Source organism: Oreochromis aureus, unplaced genomic scaffold (genome assembly GCF_013358895.1).
Source record: "Oreochromis aureus strain Israel breed Guangdong unplaced genomic scaffold, ZZ_aureus HiC_scaffold_24, whole genome shotgun sequence".
Lineage (NCBI taxonomy): Eukaryota > Metazoa > Chordata > Actinopteri > Cichliformes > Cichlidae > Oreochromis > Oreochromis aureus.
The window spans coordinates 141,607-160,230 of record NW_024108808.1 but is presented as its reverse complement, the minus strand read 5'-3'; the positions used below and the strand labels follow the sequence as shown (position 1 = coordinate 160,230).

The window sequence follows — 18,624 nt, the reverse complement described above, 5'->3', positions numbered from 1 at the left end:
TGTCCCGGCCACATGTAAGTAATATAAAATCATTTTGTACATTATTATTCGCTTGATAACTGACGTTAGCTAATTTGCAAACTATGCAAACTTGAAAAATGATGTACCTCATGTAGTTCGTTTTATGGGTTGTTTATTTTTGTCTGAGATACATCATTTCATTGTATTTTTCTAACTACTTGTCCATGTTCTTTGCTGCTTTTAACAGGACATACTGAGACAGCAAATGATGCATAGACTCCTCTCTAAACTGGAAGCTGCTTTAAACCAACAACCACTAAATCTGGATTATTTGGAGTTCTTGACTCGTCATGAGCTTGTTCTGTTTGAATCTTTCTCTCAGCAAATAGGCGGTCTGTCAGAGATTACAGAGGCTCTACAAAACATTCATCATCTGGTTCAGTGTGAAATTAACATCAGCTCTGTGGCCATTATTGAACTGGAAACAGAAGTTGGTCTGGGACCTGGCCACCCCAAAATCGTACTAGAGAGAAAAAAAACTGAAGAACTTGTTGGACACTCAGCTGCCAGTCAGCTGCATTGCTAAATGTCTTGGTGTTTCAAGAAGAACAATCTTCAGGAGGATGCAAGAATTTGACTTGTCTGTGAGAGGAACATACAGCACAATGAATGACCAAGAGCTGGACAACATCATATCGGCTATCAAAATCAGATGCCAAATGCTGGCTATCGAATGGTTCAAGGACATTTGGTTTCTATGGGTCTCCGTGTTCAGTGGTGGAGAATGATGGCCTCCATGCATCGAGTTGATGCTGTAGGGATCTTCACACGGATCACAGAACTAGGCTGTGTTGTGCGAAGAAGCTACTCGGTGCGAGGCCCTCTCTCCTGGTCCACATAGACACAAATCACAAGCTAATAAGGTAAAATACCCACTTATATAGCTCTAACACAAGTTGGGCAGAAAGATGCACGTTATACTTTAAATCTGCTTTAATCAACCTTATCTGATAGGTCTTTCAGTGTATTTATAATATTTTAAAAAGCACTTGATAGAGTAATATTAAGTAAAAGGATTACAGGATGTGTAACAAAACCAGTAATATTGTTAATTGTAAATTTTCTTGAGCAATTATTTACACTTTGTATATCGATATTTTCCATGATAACAAGCCTATCAACACACAATATGGTAAGTGCTCTTGAAAACTTAAAAAAAAAAAATCATGACAAGAGAACTAAAATATTTAGTCTCATTGAACTTATCCACTTTCACATATAAAAATGTTGGTATTATTTTCAGCACACCTGACAGTTTAAATCAGTGGCAAGTGTGCATACTGAAAAATTTATTTTCAATGTCTTACATGTTCTGCAAATCAAGCCTTAGTGAGATTGTTTTCCCTCTGAAACAGGTACAATGTTGTGATCTTTGGTGGAGTGGATGGCTACTCAAGGAAGGTAAAATTTTAACTGTTATGTAGAATATTTGGTAGTTTTGAAATGAGAGCTGTATTAGGTTATTTTTTTATGAACATCAATTATTCAGCAAGCCAACATAGTGGACGATTTGCTTTTTTTTTTTTTTTTTTAATTTATAATCAGTTCTTTACAAAAAAAACGGTTCAACTAAAAGGCCATTTTTATTTTTTGATAAGTACTACCAATATTGATGTATAGACTACTCAAGCTTTGAATTATGGTTATGAACATAGAACCATACAATATTCCTTGAACACTTATTATGAAACTGCATTATTAACTGAAAAACTATACATGATCTGAAACCAGATCTTTAATTTTCCATTTGGTTTTTACTGCAGGTCCTGTACTTGGATGCAGCAACTAACAACAGGGCAAAAACTGCATTCTCATTTTTCCTGAGATCAGCCCAGCTTCACGGCTTGCCATCAAGGTTTTATGCCCTGATTAAATTTATATGCTAGCAACAAGTTTCATTAAAGAAAACTTTAAAAATTCCTTAAAAATTTATTTTTATCATAGGGTTAGGGCAGATCAAGGAGTAGAAAACCTGGATATTGAACATTTCATGTTTGCCACAAGAGGAACAGGGAGAGCGAGTTTCATATCTGGAAAGAGTGTCCACAATCAGAGGTTAGTCTTTTGATGTTCTTTATATTATTATTGACTGCATGGGTAGATTGTTGTAGCAGTTCTGATATTGATTTGAAGCATGAAATACCAGAAATCCAAATTCAAATGTATTTACAGAGTAGAACGACTTTGGCGTGATGTCTGGATTGCAGTCACTAGCAAGTACCATGATATTCTTCACTCACTCGAGGAGGATGGCCTGCTTGACATTTCAGATGTCATTCATCTCTTTGGTGTCCACTACATCTTTGTCCCTCGACTCGAGCAGATCTTGTCACCTTTGTTGGAGGATGGAATAATCATCCCTCAGGACAGAAGGTGGTCTCACTCCTGAACAGCTCTGGTGTATGGGACATCTACAAGAGCTGGACGAGGGCGAGAGACTTGAGGTACCAGATCATAATCAGATTTTTTTTATTTTAAATTTATTTAAATGTTGAATTTCAAAATTTTAGTTAGCAGTTAACTCTGCTCTTCTGAAATTAACAAATTAAACACTTGTAGCACATCTGGGAGATGCTTCTAGTGATTTTATACATTCTTGCTTATCAATTACCACTAATCTAAATTACAGTAAGAAGAACATGAAAACAAAGGCATTCTTTTTAAATTGTTGTATTTAATGGAAAAAAACGCTTACACAAAATAACATTACTCCCAAAAGTACCTATTCTGGAATAATGACTATTATATATGTTTGTGGATTTGAAGGAGCTTCAGGATCCAGGCATTGACTGGGAGAGTGCTGTACTGCAAGAAGAATCTAACGGCACAGTTGTGGTTCCTGAAATTGAATGCCCACTGGATGAGGAAACCTTGGACGGACTTCAGAGAACAATTAATCCCTTGGAACATTCTGAGTCTTACGGTCGTGACCTGTACATACAATTCTTGCTACAGGTGTCAAACCAACAGTGACACTTAACATGGACGTGAAAGTCAACGTTCTTTTAAGTTCTCAAATACTGGATTTCTTTGCTAAAACATTCAGATTACAAGTAGACAAGCAAACAAAGCACTTGCTTATTATCTATCAACGTAGGACCCTACACAAAGTTTTGAAGTCTTGTCATTTTCATGAAACAGCTACAAACATCTTAACAGCTAATGTTTAGAAACATTTTTACTCATTTAGTTTCCAAATTACAAGACAACAATGTGTTAAACTCTGTGGAATCCACCACCATATCTAACTGCTGTACTCATTATGGTTTTAAACGCTGTGTAAGTGTCCAGATGCTGCACTGGAAAAGTCACAGTACAAGTGCATGCACTCACAACTGGGTAACAAATTGAGTGATCTCCCAGCCGCTCCTTACATTCGTGGTCAAACTTGCATGTTATTTTGAAATGTCTCTTTTCATCAGGAAGGATGGGAACATGGGACTGGCCGGTCATCCACTGGAGCACATGCTGGACAGCAAGAGACTCTGATTTTTCACCACCTGTGTTTCCATCTGTGACATTTGAAAATGTTTCTGAAGTCTTTTCTAAATAAAAAGCAATCTGGATTACAATGTTTTAAATTAACAACTAAGAATACTTCCTAGTGCCCTGCATGTTAAAGCAAAATATTTAACAGATGCATACGGTATATATACAATACTATAGGTATATACAGCTAATACTATATAGTACCTGATGCTTCAATCTCCTGCAAGAAATCTTGCAAAAAATTTATGATCTTCCTCTCAGTTCTCTCCTAGATGTCCCTTTTCACTGAAATGTGGTTGGCAGCTCATCATAATGAAATCAGCGTCTGGCTGTAAATAAGGAAATAAAGTAGATTATATTATAGATATATTGTTCATTCAAAACTAATAAATAAATACAGGATAAGTACAGTACAGATAAGTGGACTGTCTTCGGATCAGACTGAAGCTGCTATGTTAATACTTACTTTAAGGATTTTCCCAGGAACAAACAAACTGTGGCAAGCTTCAGGATTTACAGCCATCAGGTTCACAAGACCATACAGTTCCATGCCCTTTCTGAGCTGCTGTAGCATTGGAATCAGTCTTGTTGTAGAGTGTAAGACAATGGCACTTAAAAAAAACAAAACAAAAAAAAACAAAATGAAAAACTAGTTGGGGATGGGTTAATGGTCTCTCTGACTTTTTCTCCCTTACCGGATCATGCTTTCCTTACTATCCATCTTTATCTGGTTTGTGTATCCACAGCTGACAATTTCATCAGCCCACAACATCAGAGACTGTATGTCTGCTGCATCTTCAACCTGGAAATGTATAATGTGAAAGAGGAAATACAGAAGGTTAAAAGTGTTTAAAAACACCATATTCATAATATATCATGTGCCAGAGCTAAACCAGGTGCTCACTTTGCTGATGAGCAGGGAAGATTCCACATCTGCAACATCCTCCTTAGACAGACAGCTGAAATCAACCTCTCCTGAGCAGAGGAAATTGTAGCACCATTCTTTGAAAAAGGCAGGAGATGGGCCTCCTTGGCCGAGGCTGACTGCAATTATTTCACCAACAGTTCTGTGTAGACAAATGATTATAATTCATTTTCAGGTAACATTTACAAAAATATCGGATGCGTATTAAATGTAATACACAAAGCTCGTATGTAACCAACCTGAAGTTTTCATTATCAAGATCGGTCAGAGAATACTTGGGGTTTTTGCCCTTGTTCTCAGGTCCTTCAAAGAATCTGCTTTCAATACCTGAAATCATGTCTTTCATACAAAAATATCCGCATTTTTAAGTTATCCATTATTTATTGACACTAGGACAAAACAGGTAATAGGCAACTCACCACTCAAAAACTCTTTCCTAAGTGCTCCTGTATCCACGCCTGCCTCTCCAATGAAAACCACCCTAAGAACACTGGTGGGAGATGCAGATTTTTTCTCTGCCACTGGAGAATGCCTCTGTCTGGAAGGTCTTCTCTGTCCACACACAACTTAAATTCTGTTGTGGTGTCGACTTGTTGTTCAAGGCAACGCAATACATCTTCCACACTTAACAAAAACAGGGTGAAAACATCCTAAGTTCTCAAAGAAAATAATCATCTTTAGATTAAAAGAGGCTACCACATTAAACGTGATTAGAAATTATTGCAGCATGTTCTGTGCAACAATCTTTAACAATAATAAAGTAGTGTGATCATAAAATGTTTTATATGAAATTAAACCCCAGCAATTGTGTAAAAGATCTTACACATAATTTTAACAAATGGTTCTGCATAATAGTGTATATATGAACTATAATAGAGCAAAAAGTACCTGTCTGTTGTGCATACTTAAGTTTGAGCTGGTGTCCCTGTGGTTTGGTCATTTCTTCAGGCACCATGCGTTGAAAGCTGTTGACGAAACAAAGTTTAAAAAAAAAAAAAAAAAAAAAACGACATATATTTGCGTGGACTGTTACTGATTAACATTTTTTCATAAACGGCTGAAAAAGATTACCTATCCCCACACAGACTCGCGTGGACTGTGATCTCATCTTCAGGAAAGTCTTTAGTGCATATTGGACAAATAACCTACAATTTCAAAAAGGGGTACATGTTATGCACAGTGGGAAAAAGATCATTACCGATACAAAATTCATTGTAGTTACTATGGTTTTAGTAATGTGCTAGGTTTACCTTGCATTTGCTTTTCACAATGCATAACTCAGATTCCTGCAGAATTAAAAAACAGTAATTGTGATACTATATTATTTAATTAAAATTGCTCATTTTGATTTTATCAAAATTGTCTCACCTCATCATCAGTCTCATCAGGAGAGAATTTTCCTTTGCACGTATTGATGTGTACTGCAAGCATCTGCAGAGGCATAACTTCATTACACTGGTAACATAACTTCTTTGGCATCTTTGAAAAGTGCTGTGAGTCGGGAGGTAGAGGAGATGTGTCTAATGTTTCCTGAAGAGGTACAATGTAAAAAGTGGATTTGCCACCTCCTGACACAGCTTTCAGTGTTTTGACAGAATATCCTTCTGTTTCAGGTGGAATTACAGTGAGCTTTAAATCGACCACTGCCACCTTTATTGACAGAAAGATAGCACAAACAATCAAGTAGCAAAAGTATCAACTACATAATCATAATGCAGTATAAGCACTCAAGAATGCCAAAAACACATATAAAAACTGAATTAACAACAAACCTGTTGCCTTATGCAAGAACCATCCTCCACAAAGATATTCCATTTTGGAAAGGTTTCTTCCAGAAGTCTAGAAATCTTAGTTAAAAACACAGTTAAGCAGAATGGAACACTAAATGGACTGTGGCATATGATTCAGGCTAAATGCGTCTGCCAATGACTTATTTTAATACTGACTATACAAACTTACCTCTGCATGGTCACCATCTTCTGGAAGAGACACTGTTTGTCTCCCCATGCCAGCTTGTAGGAGTTCAAGCTCCTCAGCTGGCAAAGGTGTGTAGGATGTGTTTTTGACAGCAAATAAAAACTGAGGCCTGTGGTCTTACTGCCTGCCTTAACAAGCTGCTTAGTAGATGTTAAACATCTCTTTTACCACAGCTCAAGTTTGATTTGAAATATCCTGGAAATGATCTGTGGGATGAAAATACATGAGTTTAAAAATGCAGTGTTGCATAACATAAGGGTTATTGTTTAATAAAGTTATTAAATATGACATCAGTCCTTAATAGCACATTTTAATTTAAAATCAATGTTGATAAATCGATAAACCAAATAACTTTAACAGAAAAGATTGCAAAAAGTTTAGAAAAAAAACACACAAAAAAGCAAAAACCTTGTCATCTCTTGTTGGATAGTCAGAGTTCTAGGCTCCGCTGCCCACTCTCTGTTGGCCTCCCTGAAGGATTTGTGGATATGTTGTTAAGCAGCAAAGACACCAGATTTCTTACTGCTGACTCAACTGCACCATTACCTAAAAAACATGATTAGGATACACTGCCTCAGTAAGACAACTACGCTGGTAATTACCCATTAGGCTAGCTTAAACTCTACAGCTGCATCTGTAACTACAATTTCACAGCATATTAAACAGAAAGGACAGCAAATTACTAAATTCACACACAAAAAAAATTAAACTCACCTGATACTGTGGTGTAGTATTATTGGAGCCATTGTTTGATTCTGCCATTTCTTCTTTGGCTGCAGAGTAAATCAAAAATCCCTCTATCTGCAAGAAGCGAGTTGATTGGAGACCGTAAGAGCCAATCAGAATTTTTGAAACCAAGTCTGTGATTGGTTGGTTTTGTGGCACACTTATAACGGCGTACAGAGAGTTGAGCGCACGCAGCAGAGAATGTTGTGAGCGCAAGCAACACATTGCGAGCAAGCGCAAATGAAAAAACTGAGCGAGAGGGGGTGCTATTGTGTGTGTATATGGATAAGCGCAAACACTGAAATACATTTTTTGCACGCAGCAATGAATTTTGTTCACTCAAATTCAGCTTTTGTACGCTCAAAATAAATTTCTCCTCAAAATGCAACACTTGCACCTGCATTCTTTTTTTACGTGCGCTCAATTTTTTTTTACGTGCGCTCAGAATAGTGGCACTGAAATAACGCCATAAATAAGCGGCAGACAGAAATGAGGCAGGTCGAATATTCTTGCGTTTCATGCATGCACAGTACTGGAATGTAAGCGCTTTCGGCCATTTCAATGTGGACGCACAACTCCGTGAAAACGACTGAAAACGGTCCGCATCCACACTATCGTTTTCAGTCGTTTCTGAAAAGTTGCTCATCCACACTGAAACGGCCGCAAACGCTTACGTTCTGTACCGTGTGTGCGTGAAACTTAAGACGATTCGACCTGCGTCATTCCCGTCTTCCCGTCTCAGTGTCTATGGAAGGCCAAAACAGGGAGAAAGAGATGCAGTTTCAAACAAAAACATATTAGTGTGGACATGGCCAATGTCTGAGCTGACCAGCTGGCTCCCACCATCACACAGATCTTCAGCAGAGCCCTGGAGCTGTGTGAAGTCCCCTCCTGCTTCAAGCACTCCACAATCATCCTGGTCCCAAACCCTCTGTCACTGAGTTAAATGACTACAGACCTGTCGCCCTGTAGGACATCACAGCCCCCGCTACCAGACCCCGTGCTGAACGCTTACATTAACGAATTACATTAACTTGCGTTACTGTAATTGAGTAGTTTTTTGTGTGTATTTGTACTGTTTAAAGTAGCTTTAAAGTCTTTAATTTTACTTTTAACTCGCCATTGCCTGGTCACAAGTCCAGGATGAGAAAGGAGGAGGGTTGGGCATGGGGCTAGCAACCCCACCCTCTAAAAAAAAAAAAAAAAAAAAAAAAAGTCATGCTACAGAAACCTCAACAACAAGTACATCCAAACAACTGTCTGGACGGGAAGACTCCTCTTCAGTGAGGCCCATGACGCGTGCCAGTTAAAGCCTTCGGGAAGCCAGCTTGCCAACAAGTAAGTCAATTTTACTTTTACTTTTTAGTATGTTTTTGAAAAGTATTGTACTTCGCTACGTTTTCAATCACACCCGTTATTGAGTAAATAAATAAATAAAAACATAGAGCAAGATTGTTCTCCTACCTTCTAATTATTATTGTTCATAATAATTAATTAAAAAAATAATTAATCAGTTGTAATCACTTGTTTCTTATGAATTCCAATCCTGTCCTTCATAATTCATTAACTGAAGTGCAGTAATATCCATCTTTCTACACAAGCTGTAGTTTTTGTAATTCATGCATTATAATAAACTCTTGTTGCCTCATTTATCCAAACTTAATTGTCAGAAATATTCAATGTGTTATGTAACTGTCATTCAACAGGTCTGAACTATGTGAGACAACACCTTGACCAGATGGCAGAGGCTGGGGAGGAGCAAGTCAAGCAACATTCATCAGATGATGAAGACTTTTTCTTTTCAAAAGGCCACAAGGTATAAGGGAGCTGGACCTTGCCTCTGTCTCTAACAAGATGGGTCTGCTGAACTCATTTCCACACATCAAAAAACTTTCTCTCAAACTTAACACTGGCCTGCCTGCCTCAGCTGCCTGTCAGTGTCTCTTTAGCTGTGCTGAACTACTGTTCACTGCAAAGCGAGCAAGGATGAACTCTACTAACTGAAAATCAACTGCTCCTCAAAATTAACGGGAAGTTCAGAGAATAACACTCTAGGATGGACACAAAGGAACTTTAATCTAGAGGTACAGTAGGGCAGGGCAAAAAAACCCAACATATTTATAACAGCTGCTGTACTGTTCATTTGAAAAGTTTTAAGTTCATTTGACTTGTTCTCTTATTTCACAGGTTAGAACACATTCTCATGTGAGAGAATGATATTGTTTTGTCTTGAAAACACTGTGTTTTTTTATTTGGGTCATTGAGGGAAAGTCACAGCACTTGTGACCATTATCCATTTTGATTTATAGCTTTACAGTTTAACTGCCATTGCACTTTAATTTGTAAAGTTTTTCTTTTAATTAAAAAACAACTACTTTGAGATTGATATCCCATTGACTTTTTTTGCACTACTCAGAAGAGGCTGTCCTCCTGCTGTCCAAAAAGTAAAAAGTGAGTGTAACTTTTACTCTGAGCACAATTTAAATGAGCTACTTTTTACTTTTACTTGAGTAAATTTGTAGTCAGGTAATTTTACTTTTACTTGAGTAAAATTTATTTTATTTTTTTCTCGCGTGTGCCGTTTGGCTCTTTTGCCGTCAGAATTATTGTCTAAAGGCAAAGAAAGATGCCCAACGGATTTACTTTACCAAATGGACCATCCCAGCCTTACCGTGTTGGTCTATTTGATTCACCTTTGTTTTTATTGTTTATTTTATTTTATTTTCACTTACTACAGACGGGACAGACATGACTGGGGGCGGGGGGAAGGGAGAAAGAAAGAGGGAAAGAAAAACAGCGGGGAAGAGGAACAGTGATAAAGGGCAAAAAACAAAAACAAACAAAACAAACAGACAAAAAATACACATATCAATCACCTGGATCACCTGTTAAAAAAGAAAAAGAGAAAACAAGCAAAAAAAGAGAGCAATATAATAAACAACATCATCACGATAATCTATGTGAATATAACAGTAAATACTAAATATTAAACATTATTGTGCAGCACGTAAGATCGACAGCGCACAGTGTGTTTTGAGGTAGGAGCCAAAAAGGGTGTAGTTTGTGTGTGTGATCACTCGTGTGTACACCTGTGAGCATGAGCGCGCTTGTATTTCTTCATGTAATGATCTGCTAGAGGGTGTGGGGGGCCACAGCCCCGTCCTCCAGGGCATGAAGCAGGTATGGAGGAGATCCAGGCTCCAGACATCTAGAGACCCCCAGAGCACAAGAGACCAAGGAAGACCAGAGGGGCAGCCGTGCCACTATCCCGGAAAGAGCTGAGGAGAGCCCCAGATGAGGGGTCACTCAGCAGCTGCGGAGCAGAAGCCAGGGGGGGTTGCAGTGATGTGCCTGTGAGCTCCGCCGGCAGTCAGCTGTGCCTGAGTGACCGAGCCCCAGGCCGAGAGGCCGAGGGCACCCCACCCTCCGAAGGGGCCCGAGCAAGCCCCAGGCTCCAGGCCCTGACAAGCAGCCACCAGGAGTGAGCCGGTGTGTACCTGGATGCCCATCGCCGGACACCAAGAACCACCAATGCACCGATGTCTGAGGGCGTCTGCCACCGGCAGGGGGAGTGGTGGGGGGAGGGAGGCCTCCATACCTTGGAGGGCCTGAGATGTCCCCAGAGAGGTGGCGTCTGATACCCGACCTGACATATAGACACAGACATACAGGCACACACAGATACAAACCTCCATTCCCACCCTCATGCTCTCATATGCAATTACTCAGCACTCACCCAACGTGGAGACAGACATAAATAGACACTGTACACACAATCACACTCCCCAAGCGTACTCTAAGCCCCAGGTCTAGGTACCCTTGCCCCTGGAGGGGGAAACTGCACCCAGACGCAGGTAGTGTTACCCTCTTCCCTGGGGTGGAGAGAAGCAGACTGCCCCAACTCGGCAGCAGCAGGGAGGCCCCACAATCCAGACCCCAATCGGACGGCCAACTCCTCCTCCCAGCCCCCCTGCTCCAACAGGCTGCAGAGAATGGGGGTGTGTGAAGACTTCAAACCTCCCTCCGCCCGCTCATATGTAGTGTTGATGCATGTGTGTTCTAAGGTGCATTTAAAATTCAATTCAATTCAATTTTATTTATATAGCGCCAAATCACAACAGAAGTCGCCTCAAGGCGCTTTATATTGTACAGTAGATCGCACAATAATACATACAGAGAAAAACCCAACAATCATATGACCCCTTATGAAAGCAAGCACTTTGGCAACAGTGGGAAGGAAAACTCCCTTTAACAGGAAGAAACCTCCGGCAGAACCAGGCTCAGGGAGGGGCGGGGCCATCTGCTGTGACCGGTTGGGGTGAGAGAAGGAAAACAGGATAAAGACATGCTGTGGAAGAGAGACAGAGATTAATAACAGATATGATTCAGTGCAGAGGTCTATTAACACATAGTGAGTGAGAAAGGTGACTGGAAGGAAAACTCAATGCATCATCGGAATCCCCGGCAGCCTCGTCTATTGCAGCATAACTAAGGGAGGATTCAGGGTCACCTGGTCCAGCCCTAACTATATGCTTTAGCAAAAAAAGAAAGTTTGAAGCCTAATCTTGAAAGTAGAGATAGTGTCTGTCTCCCGAATCCAAACTGGAAGCTGGTTCCACAGAAGAGGGGCCTGAAAACTGAAGGCTCTGCCTCCCATTCTACTTTTAAATACTCTAGGGACAGCAAGTAGGCCTGCAGTGCGAGAGCAAAGTGCTCTAATAGGGTGATATGGTACTACAAGGTCATTAAGATAAGATGGGGCCTGATTATTTAAGACCTTGTATGTGAGGAGCAGGATTTTGAATTCAATTCTGGATTTAACAGGAAGCCAACGAAGGGAAGCCAAAACAGGAGAAATATGCTCTCTCTTTCTAGTCCCCATCAGTACTCTTGCTGCAGCATTTTGGATCAGCTGAAGGCTTTTCAGGGAGTTTTAGGACATCCTGATAATAATGAATTACAGTAGTCCAGCCTGGAAGTAATAAATGCATGAACTAGTTTTTCAGCATCACTCTGAGACAGGATATTTCTAACTTTAGAGATGTTGCGCAAATGGAAGAAAGCAGTCCTGCATATTTGTTTAATATGTGCACTGAAGGACATGTCCTGGTCAAAAATGATTCCAAGGTTCCTCACAGCGTTACTGGAGGCCAAGGTAATGCCATCCAGAGTAAGAATCTGCTTAGATACCATATTTCTAAGATTTTCAGGGCCGAGTACAACAACCTCAGTTTTATCTGAATTAAGAAGCAGAAAGTTAGCGGCCATCCAGGTCTTTATGTCTTTAAGACATTCCTGCAGTTTAACTAATTGGTGTGTGTTATTTGGCTTCATAGATAGAGCTGCGTGTCATCTGCATAGCAGTGAAAATTTATGCTATGTCTTCTAATGATGCTGCCTAAGGGAAGCATGTATAATGTAAATAGAATTGGTCCTAGCACTGAACCCTGTGGCACACCATAACTGACCTTAGTGGGTGAAGAGGACTCTCCATTTACATGTACAAATTGGAGTCTATTAGATAGATATGATACAAACCACTGCAGCGCAGTACCTGTAATACCTACAGCATGTTCTAATCGCTCTAATAGGATATTATGGTCAACAGTATCGAACGCTGCACTGAGGTCTAGCAGGACAAGCACAGAGATGAGTCCACTGTCAGAGGCCATAAGAAGATCATTTGTAACCTTCACTAAAGCTGTTTCTGTGCTGTGATGAGCTCTGAAACCTGACTGAAACTCTTCAAATAAGCCATTCCTCTGCAGATGATCTGTTAGCTGTTTGACAACTACTCTTTCAAGGATTTTTGATATGAAAGGAAGGTTGGAGATTGGCCTATAATTAGCTAAGACAGCTGGGTCTAGAGATGGCTTTTTGAGTAAAGGTTTAACTACAGCCAGCTTGAAGGCCTGTGGTACATAGCCGATTATTAGAGATAGGTTGATCATATTTAAGATTGAATAATTAATTAATGGCAGGACTTCTTTGAGCAGTTTTGTAGGAATGGGGTCTAAAAGACATGTTGATGGTTGGGAGGAAGTGATTATTGAAGTTAACTCAGAAAGATCAATTAGAGAAAAAGAGTCTAACTTAACATCGATGGTACTAAAAGTAGCTGTAGATAATATTACATCTGTGGGATGATTATTGGTAATTTTTTCTCTAATGATAAAAATTTTATTTGTGAAGAAGTTCATGAAGTCATTACTACTAGTTAACGTTAAAGGGATGGTTGGCTCAGTAGAGCTCTGACTTTTGTCAGCCTGGCTACAGTGCTGAAGAGAAACCTGGGGTTGTTCTTATTTTCTTCAATCAGTGACGAATAGTAAGATGTTCTGGCTTTGCGGAGGACTTTCTTATAAAGCAGCAAACTATTTCTCCAGGCTAAATGATGATCCTCTAAATTTGTGACACGCCATTTCCTCTCCAGCTTACGAGTTATCTGCTTTAGGCTACGTGTTTGAGAATTATACCACGGAGTCAGGTACTTCTGATTTGAGGCCTTAGTTTTCACAGGAGCTACAGTATCCAGAGTCGTACGTAGTGAGGAGGTAAAATTATTAACAAGATAATCGACCTCTGTTGGAGTAGCGTTCAGATAGCTGCTCTGCTCTGTGTTGGTACAGGGCATTGAAGATGATAACAGTGGGTGGATTATATTCTTAAACTTAGTTACAGCACTTTCAGAAATACATCTACTTTGATAAAGTCTACTCTCCACTGCTGTGTAATCAATTATTGTAAATGTAAATGTTATCAGGAAATGATCAGACAGGAGAAGGTTTTCAGGAAACACTGTTAAATGTTCAGTTTCTATGCCATATGTTAAAACAAGATCTAGAGTGTGATTAAAGTGGTGGGTGGGTTCTTTTACATTTTGAGAGAAGCCAATTGAGTCTAATAACAGATTAAATGCCATGTTGAGGCTGTCATTTTTAGCATCTACATCACAGGTGTCGAACTCCAGGCCTCGAGGGCCGGTGTCCTGCAGGTTTTGGATGTGACCTTGATCCAACACAGCTGATTCAAATGGCTAAATTACCTCCTCAACATGTCTTGTAGTTCTCCAGAGGCCTGGTAATGAACTACTCATTTGATTCAGGTGTGTTCACCCAGGGTGTTATCTAAAACCTGCAGGACACCGGCCCTCGAGGCCTGGACTTCGACACCCCTGATCTACATGGATGTTAAAATCACCCACCCACAGTGACCATCGAAGACCTGGAAACCTAGCTCGCTGCAGTGGATAAATCTGTCCTTCCCTGCAAGTTTAAGGCCTGGATTTATCAGCATGAAATTCTGCCCCAGATTTTGTGGCCCCTCTTAGTCTATGAAGGTCCCATCTCAACAGTGGAAGGCTTTGAGATGAGGATCAGCAGGTTTCCGCTCAGGTGGCTGCCACGAAGCCTGAGCAGCATCACTCAGCATGGTCATAACAACAAGCTGAAGCTCCCCTTTGGCAGCCTAAGAGAGGAGTTCATGGTGAGTTGGTCTAGGGAGCTGCTTCAATATCAGGAGTCCAGCGATCCCTCTTTCACACAGTTCACAAAGATTTACTAAGGACACTCACAATCATGCTCTCACAGTTTAAAACACCGAACTCTTGCGCCACGATTGCCCACTCCCAGCCTCCAGCCGCACACACTCACTCTCTAGAGTGTGGTCCAAATTATCCTCAGTGCATCATGTCAGGGTCTCCACTCTGAAAGCGTGTTAGTTTATCCTCATTGAAGAATCACCAGTAAAACACTTCTTTCTTCAATTATTATTTATTAAAGCGAGCATTAAATGATTAAAAAGTACATGGAACCCTTTTGTTTAGAAAACCACAGTCTGTAAAACAGTTAGCTGCTGTCCATCTTCCCAAAAGAGAGTAACCCACCTGGCAGTTCACAGAGATTTATATGAGCATCTATCTAACCTGTTAAAACTGGTGGGGAGAAGCTGCTTGTTTTAGCAGGCCCTGAGCTAAGAGGTGGCTGTGATGGATATCAGGCACCAGTTATTGTGTCTACTGCTGCCCCCGCACATTCCTTTATACTGATATGTCTGCAGGTTTTAAAATAATTATTCAATCAGTAAGAAACTAAATATTTTATTAATCCTGAATAAAAATCAAACACAATGTAGGTGAGTTACAGCGGGGAGCATGATTATGGGTGGAAAACTACTGCTGATGGGTCTGAGCTTATTTACAGGTGGAGGAGAGAGGCTCAGGAGGAGGGGGTAGATAGTCGGGTGGGTGTCTGGTTGAGAGATGGAGGAGTGGTGCTGAGCTCAAGAGTTTCCAGAGAGAATGGCAGGCAGGAGGAAAGGCAGGCAGAAGCAGTCTTGACTGAATCCAGAGAGACGGTAGCAGGAGAAGAATGCAAACTTTGTAGCTGTGAGCAGCATCCAGAGACAGAGAGAAGGGACTGAGGAGTTTGGATTGAGAATTCTGAATCAAGAGTTACACCCTAAAATGCTTTGTTTAGGTGAGTTAGTGAAACAAATCGATCAGCTGTCCTATCCTGTCTTACAAAATACATCCCTGTTAAACCACAAGGGTGTAACCATCTTGATGCTTGCATCTGTGCATTGTCAGACATTTCATTTTGTACAATCTGGCCAACTCTTCCAAGGTTGTGTGAATTTTTTCCTTGTGACCAGATGCAGCTTTATACGACATCCTTTCAGGGTCCCAATATTTATCCACCACGCTGTGTTTATGTGTTGAGAGAAAAATCATTTCCTTATAACTAAAACCGATCAAGATGAACAATTTCCCTAAATCATCTACACAAAGCATTTTTTAGAGGGTACAACAGCCGTGGTAGTTTGTCTTGAAAGAACAATTGTAATCTCAATATATTTCAAGTTTTCCTCAAATATAAATTTCATCTATAATTGTTAGATTTATATGGTTGATTGTCATTTATGCTTAGAAATATATACTCATATATGCTTAGAGTTTTATAATCAATTGCATATTAATAGAGGTTTGATCCTTAGCAGTCTGTAAAGACTCTGTGTGCCTTCGATACACACTCACTCCTGCTGATCACTGCTATGCTGGACCTGAAGATGTGGCCTGTGATGTCTGCACTGGAAGAAAAATGAAAGCCTTCAAGTCCTGTTTATTCTGTCTGGCATCTTACTGTGAGAAACACCTTCAGCCTCATTATGATTCACCTACATTAAAGAAACACAAGCTGGTGGAGCCCTCCAAGAAGCTCCAGGAGAACATCTGCTCTCGTCATGATGAGGTGATGAAGATGTTCTGCCGTACTGATCAGCAGAGTATCTGTTATCTCTGCCCTGTGGATGAACATAAAGGCCACGACACAGTCTCAGCTGCAGCAGAAAGGACTGAGAGGCAGAGAGAGCTGGAGGTGAGTCGACAAAACATCCAGCAGAGAATCCAGGACAGAGAGAAAGATGTGAAGCTGCTTCAACAGGAGGTGGAGGCCATCAATCAGTCTGCTGATCAAACAGTGGAGCACAGTGAGAAGATCTTCACTGAGCTGATCCATCTCATCCAGAAAAGAAGCTCTGATGTGAAGCAGCAGATCAGATCCCAGCAGGAAACTGAAGTGAGTCGAGTCAAAGAGCTTGAGGAGAAGCTGGAGCAGGAGATCACTGAGCTGAAGAGGAAAGATGCTGAGCTGAAGCAGCTCTCACACACAGAGGATCACATCCAGTTTCTACACAACTACCCCTCACTGTCAGCACTCAGTGAGTCTACAGACTCATCCAGCATCAATATCCGTCCTCTGAGCTACTTTGAGGATGTGACAGCAGCTGTGTCAGAGGTCAGAGATAAACTACAGGACATTCTGAGAGAGGAATGGACAAACATCTCACTGACAGTCACTGAAGTGGATGTTTTACTGTCAGATCCACCAGAGCCAAAGACCAGAGCTGGATTCTTAAAATATTCATGTGAAATCACACTGGATCCAAACACAGCACACAAACAGCTGTTATTATCAGAGGGGAACAGAAAAGCAACAGTAATGAATCAACAACAGTCTTATTCTGATCATAAAGACAGATTCACTGGATGGTGGCTTCAGGTCCTGAGTAGAGAGAGTCTGACTGGACGTTGTTACTGGGAGGTGGAGGGGAGAGGGGGAGGAGTTTATGTAGCAGTCGCATACAAGAATATCAGCAGAGCAGGGATTGGGGATGAATCTAAATTTGGACATAATGACAAATCTTGGTCATTAGATTGTAACAACAACAGTTATACATTTCGGTACAACAACATCCAAACTCCTGTCTCAGGTCCTCGTTCCTCCAGAGTAGGAGTGTACCTGAATCACAGAGCAGGTATTTTGTCCTTCTACAGCGTCTCTGAAACCATGACTCTCCTCCACAGAGTCCAGACCACATTCACTCAGCCGCTCTATGCTGGACTGTTGCCTTATATTTGTGGAACCACAGCTGAGTTGATTAAAGTGAAATAGACTGAAGTCTTTCATATTGTGGGTTCAAATCTGTATTTTAGTTTCATTTTATTTTCTCTCCATCATTTCTGCACAGAGATCAGCTGTCAGTCAAACATTATGGGTGGTACCTCCACATCTTCTAGTTGTTCTCTTGATGTTTCTGAGTTTTTAAAGGAGATCTTTCCTGTGACTGTTTATGGAGGCTATCACTGCTCAGCATCATTTTGATTTACTAAAATATTTCTCCACATGAAACTGTAAACTTCTCTATCCTCTAAATGTTTCTGGAATATTTGTATTGAAAAATGTCGACATTTCTCTTTATGAGTATGGCAGACCATGTGTGTGTGTTTGTGTTTGTTTTGTCAAAATCATCAAACAAATGAGGAAAAACTGTGATTTTAATGAATGAATTCATATATTGTGTTGATGTTTTATTGTGTGAATAAACTGGAAGGTTTGACTATAAATCAAACTTTGAACAAAGTCTTTTCTTCTGTCTTCATTCCAGGATCTCACTCAAATCTGATGCAGAAAATATGAAACTAATCTGAGAGAATAACTGAAGCAGTTTTCCTCCTGAAGCATCACAAAGTTCAGAGTTCATGTTTAGAGCAGAAGATTCAGCAGTCGCTCTGTGACCTTTCAACTTTCTTCACTAAAACAGCTTCATTACAGAGAAACAAGTCACATTTTCTTGATGTTCTTAAGTCCTTTCAGATGTTTGTAATGGTCCTTGAATGCAGCATCAGTGTTACAGGTTGTGACTCCTGTGAACAAACTGACACAGTGTGATATTATATCATATTTAAATCTGTCTTTACTGATGATGTTGAAGCTGCTGAAGGCTCAGTGAAGTTTTGTCTTCCTGCAGGTTAACAAGTGAAATGTGAAACTGATGCACAACACAAGAGGGCGCCTTCATCCTGCTAACAGGGATGTAGAGGAGGTTAAAGCACCTCAGCTCAGTTTGTCCACATGTTTTACATTCTGCCATGTTTTTAGGCTGAATAAAGCCTTTATCATAAAGTGCATTGTGTCATAGATCCTGGT

The 18,624-nt window shown here is 40.3% G+C and overlaps 1 protein-coding gene across 1 annotated transcript; it reads left to right on the top strand.

The window, feature by feature from the left end:
• Positions 1 to 15,602: 15,602 nt before the first annotated feature.
• Positions 15,603 to 18,058, top strand: LOC120436814 (tripartite motif-containing protein 16-like). Its single transcript, XM_039607672.1, has 2 exons — positions 15,603 to 15,615; positions 16,982 to 18,058. Exons 1-2 carry the CDS (start codon positions 15,603 to 15,605, stop codon positions 17,587 to 17,589), a joined length of 621 nt encoding a protein of 206 aa, XP_039463606.1. The 3' UTR covers positions 17,590 to 18,058.
• Positions 18,059 to 18,624: the final 566 nt, after the last annotated feature.